General features: G+C 43.3%; 1 protein-coding gene across 1 annotated transcript in view; it reads left to right on the forward strand.

The window, feature by feature from the left end:
- The first annotated feature begins 404 nt into the window (after window positions 1-404).
- Window positions 405-10,675, forward strand: part of LOC137869477 (ephrin type-A receptor 5-like) — a 48,099-nt gene continuing 37,828 nt past the window's right edge. The window contains exons 1-2 of the mRNA XM_068706884.1: window positions 405-673; window positions 5,627-5,691. Coding sequence (XP_068562985.1) covers window positions 574-673; window positions 5,627-5,691 — 165 coding nt within the window. The 5' untranslated portion in view covers window positions 405-573. The remainder of the gene's footprint in view (window positions 674-5,626; window positions 5,692-10,675) is intronic.

Genomic DNA, 10,675 nt, shown 5'->3' on the forward strand with positions numbered 1-10,675 from the left:
CTAATGTCAGTTATCCAACGTAAATAAATAGTCTTAACATCAACAATCCCCATTCTCCAATCCATGCAGGGGGCGCGTGACAGGGAGTAGCATTACAGGTGTCGTTTGGTTTTTAAAGGTAACACGGTTTAGAAGTAACTAACAGCGCTCTGTTTATCACACAGTGTAACACAAATGCATGGACGCTTGATAGGCACCATAAAGTAACGACGTTACATCTGTAAGCGGTAACGAAGTAGGAGTAATAAAGCCATCATTTGGAGCAGCAGTGTGGTTCACCTGTGGAGGTTTCTGTGATTGGAGAGACTTGCGCTTCACTCCGCCCCCCCTCCCCGCCAGACGCGCTGCCCGCCTCCCCAAACCCAGAGCGAACACACTCGTCACTTGCTTCCTCTACCCGACGCATAACATGAGCTCCCTTCCCTGCGAGTGGACGTACAACGATACAGATGGTTTCCCAACGGCATCCCGCTTCATGCTGACCGAAACTGTTGTTATTTAGGAGAAATATCTCTCCCCCCCCCCCCCCTCCCCGTTCCCACGGTTGTGTTTTTTGCTTTTTTTGGATGCGCCATGCAATCTCGCCGGTGGAGTTGTGGAATTCGGCTGGCGGCGTGGACGTGGGTTTGGAGTCTGGCATTGCTCGGAGCGTGGTGCATCCCCGCAAATGAAGGTAAAACGCGCACAGACACTTGGTGACACCGCTGTTTGGTCCACGACTTTATTTGGCACTGACGAGTCTGACCGGTGAGAGGTCCGTCTCTGGTGCTCCACACCGTCGGCAGTTCCGACGCTGTTTGGAAAAAAGAGGTCCCCTATACAATTTAATTTAAGCAGATAATGTGTATGGCAGCTGTGTCCCCCAAAGTCCGTAATGACTGTGTGTTCCGAGACGGTGAAAAACACGAGATTAAAAAAAAAAGACCTTTGATCAGAGCATGCGTCTCTCCAGATAACCAGTCCTTGGAGGACTTGGCAGCGCCGACAGACGCGCAGTGCGCTGCGAAATGCGCTGCGAACATCCTAAACATCGTCCTGTGCGGCTCATACTGTTGAATTGACCTTAAAGCGCTCTATTGTGCTTTAAAATAAAAAAAGTAGGATGTCAGGAATTCAACTTGAGTTTTGACATCTCTTACAATAATGGGAACTTATAGGTTTGTGCTGCGATGTGTCACTTGATTCCCTTTACAGGTTATTTAAGGTTCAGTCTCGTCTGACAGTCTGTCTTTAACGATGCGGATGAAATAGCTTTAATACTGTCGGTTCAGATGGCTTGCAGTAATGTTATGAACAGTTTCACTTGGCACCACACACCTCATTTGGCGCAATTATTTCCATACGCGTGAGGTGAAAACTGTTTACTTCTGAATATCAAATCTGGACATTTGCAACGAGGCGTAAAGATAGGAAAAGGGAAATAAGTGCAACGTGTGAACCAGTGTGTCGAATATTGTTCCCACGCCATTGTCCGCAGGCTGAGCAAGCATTGTAATAGCTCGAGATGAATGCCATTGTTTGGGGGCTACTAGACAGCATTATCCGGCAAAGAAAGAGCATCCATCAACCTGCTTATTCTTCACGTGGCAGATTTATTTGTTCAAAGTTTAGATTCACAAAAGCGTTACCCAACGTGCGACCATGGGACACTCCGGGGTCCTGCAGGGCATCTTTTTGGTAACATGTCAAATAATTGAAGTTTACCTGGAATGTAAAGGTTGCCTCTTTGTGTCAGTGTCCTCTGAATGAAATGACTGCGAGCTTTGGGTTTAATGGGATGCAGTGCATTGTGTAGTGTTGCAAACTGGCATACAAGTTGCACAAAGGAGTGAAAAGTTCGATAAAATCACTTGGAAAGAAACGGGGCATTTTACTGAAAATCTGTCCATGCCAATTACTCCTGAGGATTGCTGTGTGTATCTGCAGTTGAATATGCTTGAATTCCTGCCTTGTTAAAATCAAGCTTCAGGCTGTGAGAAGTGTGAATCAATGGCAGCCTGGATCACAAGTTTTATGTTTTGACTGCAGTGAGAGAAAAGAGAGAAAGGTCCTCCAAAAACACACGATCTCTCGCATCATCTTCCAATGAGCCAGGCATTTTCCTTTCCCTGCTGTCTTCATTCATCACACCTATCCTTTGTTTTGCTCTGCAGCGGCACAATAACAATATTTTCTGTCAAATTTGACTGAAAAAGCACAAAAAATGTTTTTCCTTATTTCAAAACCCATCAAATACAACAGTTAAACACCTATTTTAGACGAATTTTGGCACATATTTGCATCGCAACGGATAATCACACATTGTATGCGTAATTGGAGCGGAGGGTGAAGCCCGTAATTAAAATAGCCCCTATCCTCTCATTGGGCTAATTTATTGTAATTGAAAAAGTCACATTAAACCATTTTTCAGCTCGTTTTAGACATCTTGATGGAATCATCGGGGACTCTGGCCACTGATGTTTCAATGCGTCCTCTCATCAAACGGCAGACTTGCCTGATGAACAGAATATAAAAAAAAAAAAAGCCCCGATGCCTCTTTAATAACATTTAGCAGTGAGGACAGTTACCCTGCAGTGGGGCTCCACCGCTCATGACTGATGCTGCTGAGGAAAACTGCACACACTCTGCCAGCTTGATTAATTCCCTCTGTTGAAGCCAATCCATTCTTATTGAAATCGATCAATTTAATAGAACATCTCGATGCAGAGCCACATGCCTTCACGTCTGTTGTAGAGATTATTTTCGTCTGTCATTAATAATAATGTCTGACTAATGAGGGGTGTGAGAAGTGACAGTTTGGGGAGTTCAAAACTCATATATTAGCTTTTTATTGGTAATGGCGTCGATGAAATGAGGACGGTAGATTTTGGTTAGTTACGGTAAATGGCTCGATGGAAGTGTATGTTTGCCCGCTTGTGGGTTTCTGTTTGGGGGAGAAGGGTGGCCTTAAAGCCCAGAGCGATCCAAGTGAACATGCAGATGTCACATTCAAACATCACAACACACAGACAGGAAAGTAAAGGCAAATGTGTTGAGCACGTGACTTACTTACTTATTTACTTACTTACCTTTTTGGTTTCAGAAGTAAGAGGTAGGACGTGGTTTCAGACGAGGTTGTGTTGGGGGTCACTGGGGTCAAGTTGGCGCTGAAACCCATCCCCCGCTCGATTGCTACAAACGTGCAATTAAGAGTAAATGGCAGCCATGTCGCTCCCAGACATTCAGTGATCATTTCAACGATCATTTTTATCTGTACTCCCCCATGCTGAAAGTCTTCTCACTCTTCAAAATGTTTTTCAAATATTTAGAGTATCCTTGAAGTAATGTCACCATTTCAGTCGCTTCACTCATGTCAATGGCGATGACTTTTAATAAGAAGTTCTGTAGATCATTGTCGCGGCTGAGCTCCAACTTGTTCGGCGGTTTGATCCTTTAGAGAGAGAGTGAACGAGGTAACGTGTCCCTTATGATCTAGTTCAGCATCACTTATCTCTTCTTTATGGCCTAATTAGTTGTCTAATCGCCTCCTAAGGACATATTTTATTATTCTCTGCAGAGCAGCGGAGACAGTAAGACTAGTGTAGTGTAGTGTTGTGTTGTGTGTGTGTGTGTGTGTGTGTGTGTGTGTGTGTGTGTGTGTGTGTGTTTGGGGAGCGAGCGCGTCTCGGATAGTGAACTAGCTTCCGCCTCATGTTTTGTTTCCGCTCGCTCCACCTTCTCACCTCTATTCTTTTGTTGACATCGGGGGCAGGATGATTGATAGCAGGATCGGCTGTCTTGTAATAAAGCTTATCAGAGGACTGGAAATATTGTGCCCAACAGCTGCTTTCAGGACGTGGATAGTATTTATGAGAGTGAACCTTTGGACCATTGATGGAATGTCTTGCATGCAGTATTGGTCTTTGCTCCGTATTAATGTCACACTACGAAACTCCTCTTGCTGGCATGAAGCAACGCGGGGGATATGTCGGCAACAATTTTGGCAGATCCCGTGGGAAAATAATTGACATAATCCAACATTCAAAATTTAAATTGTGCCAATAGTGTGATATCCACACCAGCTGTCATGGATGGGGCATTAGTTAGGCGTCTCAGTATTAGTCATTTGCGTAGCTACATTCTATCTATCACACTCGTGGGAAAAATGTTTGCATATGAAATACTTTGATTTGGCAAATACGAGTAATTTGCACTGTTATAAAGACAGCTGTGAACGGCAGTTTAAATTGACAGCGGTTTAAAAAAAAGAAAAAGAAAACAGTCACGTGACTTGCATCAGGGAAAAAGAGCGCGTAACCCTGACCCTGAACTTTTTACACCATTAGAGGAAGCCAGAAGCTGATCAGAGCTACACTACATCACATGGGTCAAGTGGCTTCATTGTGTGTGATGGTGTGTGTGTGTGTGTGAGCATAGATGAACCGGACACGGTGCATCAAAATGTCCACTCCTCTAAGAGGCAGGCATTCTCCAAACACCTCATTTATTTTTAATGACTGCTTTGAATTTTTATTGAAGCTTATTTGTATCCTTGTCAAATTTGAAGTGAGGATATATTGTGATTTAAAGCGTGTCGAGACCGAAACAGCGGTTAAATATTCTGTGGAGGCTCTGAAAGGCAGATATCTGACCCGTTAGCATGTAACATGTACTACTTCCTCTATTACTAGTATGCTGAAACGTCTAGCTCTCAATCTGCTCCCATTACACGGAGACGAGAAGCTTTACAATAGAGCGTTCAGTTGGACTTTCTCTTTTATTGTTTGAGTGCACGCCGTGCCGGACGCTGAACAAGCCAAACGTTATCACGGATGAGATAAAGAGAACTGAACTCCGGCCTGACAGAACTTGAGTCTCGGTTTTAAGACGGCGAGGACGTTCGCACAGAGCAGTGGGAGGATAATACGGAACTCACGAGAGACTGCGCGGTCACCAGTGTCGCACGAGTGGTCAGGTTTATTGCACTTGACAGCTTTCAAACTGAAAGGCCGAGAAAGGAGGATTTTAATGGATCGGTTAGAGCTGAGAGCACCGGTGGAGGCGCGGAGCCGCTCTGAGTGTCAACAAGATGCACAAAAAGAGTGCAACTAGATGATAGCCACTCGTCTTGGCACTCCAGGCCGTGCCAAACGTTATGTCAACTCATGATGTGGCTTTTTAAAGGACTTTAGTAATGAATTCCTTTTCAAATTCTCACACTTCTTCATTTAAAACCAGCATGTTACAGAAATTGAAAGTGGTCATTAGCCTGTCAGCTTATAACAGAGACACACACACACACACACACACACACACACACACACACACACACACACACACACACACACACACACACACACACACTCGGAGGATAAATGGAATAGAAATGACTTGAGTCGTGACAGTACCTGTCCTAAGATTGTGATGTCTGGAGTGAACACACAGGTCCAAAGTTCTTTTTCCAAATCCTCACTTTGTGATTTAAGATTGTGTCAATTCTCCCAAACTCGCATTCCAAATCTCCACAGCAGTCAGCCCTGGTGATATACCCGTCACAATATCACCTTTTGCTAGCCGAATACGTATCGTGATTGTAAATTGTTTCGTATCGGCCGTTCATCCGTTCGTGTTTTTAATCTTTTAACAGTGAACCTGCTGGATTCTCGCTCTGTGATGGGAGACCTGGGATGGGTGGCCTATCCTAAGAATGGGGTGAGTACGACCGTTGTTCAGAAGAATACAATTTGACAAATGCTGTTGTGGTGACACCTGAAACGCTTTAGCGTCGTCGTTTCATGATTGGTTGTCTTTTTGGCGCCTCCTGTTGAATAGAAGTATACAGATGTGTTGTTCTTGTGTTTTTATTTTTGACAGTCGAAAACACCTTGTGACAAAAACAAAGCTAATGTCGTTCAAATGTCTTTATCGTCTTTCAGAAGAGTCATTGCCCATCAGCAGTCAATCGACTAACAATAAACTGGCGTCTGTCCAAAACAAATCGCCAGCTCCCGCTTGTGAGCTCAGTTCATGTAGTTTTAAGCTGTGAACTCGCTTTCGCCGTGTGACCAAAGGCACCTGTGACGCCATCATTTCACACCGAAGCACAGGCTCCTCAGTTGTTTCATCAAGGTTATTTCAGGTCATTTCATTACCAAGAACTCTCAGTTCATTATCAGGGTCAATTGAATTCATGAATGAGATGTTGAAAGTCACCACGGGATATATTATTCTCAAGCCAGGAATTGAAATTCCATTACCAAGTATTCTCATGGGGAAGGCTAATTAGAGAATGACTCACTAGAGTTGGAAAATACTTATTTTGTGGTATTGTATATTGTGTTTTTTAATGAAAAAGAACTATCATTTAAAAATGTTTTCTTGAGCTTCAACACTGCCTCGACTCAAGAGACCGTAGCCGACAGCCGAATCTGCCACCTTTTTTGTTGGTAAAAATGAAATTTCTCCAACCTCCAAGGGCTTGATAGTGCTGTGGTCGCTCTAAACAGGAATTCATTTTGTGCATCCATTTGATCCGCATGGAAAATCTCTCACATAATCGCCACTCCTGTTGGCAAATATGCAGCTATACACGCCGGACCAATAGTGCTGACCGTAGCGTTTTGTACAGCTCTGGGTATTCAAATCACGGCCCACTCTGTGGCTGCATGTAGATGGGAGAGATAGTGCTGACAAAAGCAGCCGTATGCGCATTTCATATTAATGAAGATGTGATTATGGCATGTGGTTTCTACAGTGCACCCGCATAAATAACAGCTTTCAGGGGGGACGGAGGGAGAGGGAAGAATAGACGCGATAAGGCCATGTAAGGATCTCATAATGACATCCTCTCTTATTAGCTCTTAGGTTTTTGTTCAGCTCCAGTTTCAAGTGATTAAAATGTATTTTTTTTTCTTATTATTCTGTTCAAGTTGACTGACACTGAAAGGACAAACATGTCTGACAAAATGAATAATTTATTCCCTGTTTGGCATTTTAAATAACAGACGTTATCGTCGTTGGCCATTATATTTCCCATCATGCTCGGCACATATACGGCAGAACCCAATCTGCGGACTACTCGCGCACGTGCTCCAAAACGCACATTTGGCAGCAACAATCTTCCGTGGCTAAATAGGATGTTGAGGAGGCACAGAAGTTGGGTTTTTTTTTTTTTTAGTCTCATGTTCCAGATGGTTTGTTTCATCCCTGGTTTTCTCCTCCAGCCCCATTATTATCATCTCTCCTCTCATTCTTTTCAACTTTTTCTTTTTGTCACTCCTCATCCCCCCTCCCATCCTTCATTGTCCCAGAACATCCATTTTTACTCCTTTTCCCCCGTTTTCGTCTCATTCTTGTCATCTGCTCGTCTGTTCTTTATCTCGCCATCTCCTCTCCGCTGCGCTCTTCTCCCAAAGCTTCAGTTTGCTTTGAAAGTTCTTGAAACATGCATTTTAGCAAAAGAGAGATGGGAGTAAAATAAGAGATTTAAAGAAACGGGTTTTGAAATTTGATGGATGACCTTGAAATGTTATGACACATTTCAATGAGCAGCGTGACACTGACGCAGTAGGTTGTAAAACACAATTAATAGCTTAATTTTTCACTAAAAACCTTTTCTCGCCGCATCTATGATGAGCTCCTTGAACCGTTTAGAGTTGAGTGTTCGTCTCTTCTGTATACACAGCCTTCTTTATACAGAAGCATATTATAAACTCAAATTATAAAGGCCTTACGAAGTGTCCCTCTATTAAAAAATCTATTACGAAAGTCTGGCGATGGTGAGAGACGGGTGTGGGACAGAGGCGGAGATCTGCAGGCGGTAACAGCTTGAAATGGACAAAGAGTGTGAGAGAGGAACTCGGAGGAGACCAGGATCCTGTGTCCTCTTGAATACGAGTTCCTCATGGCCAGTCGGGAAGACGGTGATAAACTGGAGAAAGAGACAAGAGGATCTTAAAAGTGGAATTAGTTTCATTTTGTCTTCTACCCGTGTCTCAGCGTAGGTTGATTACTGCAGCAGAATGGAAGAGGCTGAGAAGGGTTTAGGTCGGAGAGAACAGCGAGAAATGGTGTGTGTGTGTGTGTGTGTGTGTGTGTGTGTGTGTGTGTGTGTGTGTGTGTGTGTGTGTGTGTGTGTGTGTGTGTGTGTGTGTGTGTGTGTGTGTGTGTGTGTGTGTGTGTGTGTGTGTGTGTGTGTGTGTGTACGTAGTTGAATGCAAGTAATTAGCGCTTGATAATGTAGGACGATATTCATAGTTTATTTGGCTGATGAACAAACAACAAAGAGGATTATTAGGAAGAAAGCGACCGCCAAAGTTTAAGAATTTGGCTTGACGCTCTACATTTGAGCACATTTGAGTTATAGTTAGACGACACGGAGCTGGTATCATTTGGAATTTCAGTTGACTAAAGAGAGTTTGCGTCCTCACTGTTGCTGATCATATGATTTTTGGTGGATGCTTTTATCTGCTGCTTCTTAAAGCATCGTGAAGGCAGAAGAATAAAGTAAGAAAAATCAGGAACTAAGGTGCCATTAAAGGGATGGATCCCACAATATGGATTATTTTATTCTGTCCATCCGTCTCAATTACCTCCCGTTTTACTCGGTCTTTATCCGAACATTAGTTGGCAATGGTCCCTGGACCTGGAAAGATGCTGACACGCCGAGCCGACCTTAAAGAACCCATTGACAGAGGCTGACTGCTGACACCTTAAGTCACCTCAATTTCTCTGTTTCAAGGTTTTTGTTTGAAGAAAACACAAAGACAGCTGACAGGCGCCACGCTACGGGCCTGCATGAAAGGAAGCAGTCTGCAGAAAAACCTTTCTTTACACAAAGACGAACAAGCCAAGCTAGCCCACCATGTCCCCACCACTGTGAATCTGTTAAAGTGGGCTTCATACAGAATACGAGACTGACCAGAAGTTGCAAATGAGAATGTTAAATTAGTTTTTTTTTTTCTTTGCCTGCTTCTGCTTTTCTCCCGGGCTGAACGATTTGAGGAGACTTATCTAATTGGGATTCTTTAAAATGTCAAAAAAAAAAATTATCTGACTTTCCCAGGGTCCCGTGTGACGTCTTCAAATGTCTTGTTTTGTGTAACAGTCCACCATTCTGAATATATTGTTCAGTTCATAAATGTATTTTAAGAAATGAAGAAAAACAGCAAATCCTCCCGTTGGAGAAGCTGCAACCAGAGAATCCTTATTTACTTTAAGAAATGACTTAAACGTTGAACAGCTAATTCTCTGAAGACTAATGGACTAATCGCTGCGGCTGTAATTGCAATTTTTTTTCACACCAACATTGCAATTTAGTTGTGATTAGTTTCTATAAATCAAACCCCAGTCTAGGTCGTTGTGATATACTGCAATGCTAAAATGATGATAGACATGGATGACATGAAAAGGCAGAGGAATGAGCCACAAGAAGGGTGTTGTAGTGAATTAGAGGGAAAGGGACATAGGGGAAAAAAAGTGTAGGTGTGTGTGTGTGTGTGTGTGGGGGGGGGGGTCTTGTAGGGATAAGCGGGGAGAGGGACAGTTCTATCACAGTGTCATGACGGTCAGCGGTAATGGGCGGTAATAATAAGTTGGGGACAGCTTTATAGACTTAGAGCCAGGAGGGCACTCAGCACAGCCACAGGGGGTCTGCTGACGGATGTGACTCGCACGTGGAACACACACACACACACACACACGATAGTCAACAAAACAAACACACACACACTAATGAGGAGCCAGAGGGATGCCTATAGGGACAGTTCAGTGTAGGGAGCGAACTGAAATAGAGGCTAGCGCTGCGTGAGGAGGTCTGAAAGGCCTGAATTTAATACAAAAAAAACTCTGATTATTGGGATCATTTGCCACCGTCGGGACCAAGAACTCTCAATCTGTTCGCTCTTTTGAATTGTATCAATTCACCCAAATCGCACCAAAACAAATCGTACTGCTAGTGGTATCCAGCCATGCAGATCATTTTGGTTTCATGTGTCCAGGTGTTGAGATAATTGCCCCTAAAGCGTCTGCTGCCACCATAATGTGATGTGAGCAAAGGGCATGTTGTTCACGTTACTCAAAGCTTTGAAAAAACACGTCAGAAATGTTAAAAAAAAAAAACTATGTCCTGCAATAATTCACGTTCTTTACCGTCAACAATTTTTTTTTATAGAATCTGCATTATTCTAAATAACTGGAATCTTTTACGGAAAAAAAACGGCAGGAATCATAGAAACAAATATGTGCAAAACTTCAGCGTGTGAACCCGAAAGTGTGTGTGTGGCTAGATACCACTATATGAAGAAAAAAAATGGAATTATGAATGAACTGACCCTTTCAAGAAGTGTGTTTTGAATTGCATGAAAGTGAGGTGGCCGGGCTGAAGATGCTGTTATCACATTTTTAGAGCAAATGGACGGTGAATTGCTCTACAGAATCATTGAGAGACAAAAATAGGTCAAGCCAAAGTAGATCTGCTGTAAAATGTAACGTTCAAATAGTTATTGGGTTTTAAAAGCTACACTTTGGTTTCTACAGTGCCTGACATTAGCATGGGTGGTCTTTGACCCCACAGTGTTAGCATGCTGCCCTCTGCACCGAGCTTTGTGTTTGACCTCGGAGGCCTCTCCCCACCTAATACCGCGCACAGTAGTTTTAACGATCCCATGCATTTGAACTTAGCTCATTCCTGGAAAGC

The sequence above is a fragment of the Cebidichthys violaceus genome, unplaced genomic scaffold (genome assembly GCF_023349555.1).
Source record: "Cebidichthys violaceus isolate CVI_PGR_0920_01 unplaced genomic scaffold, fCebVio1.0.p SCAF_122, whole genome shotgun sequence".
NCBI lineage: Eukaryota > Metazoa > Chordata > Actinopteri > Perciformes > Stichaeidae > Cebidichthys > Cebidichthys violaceus.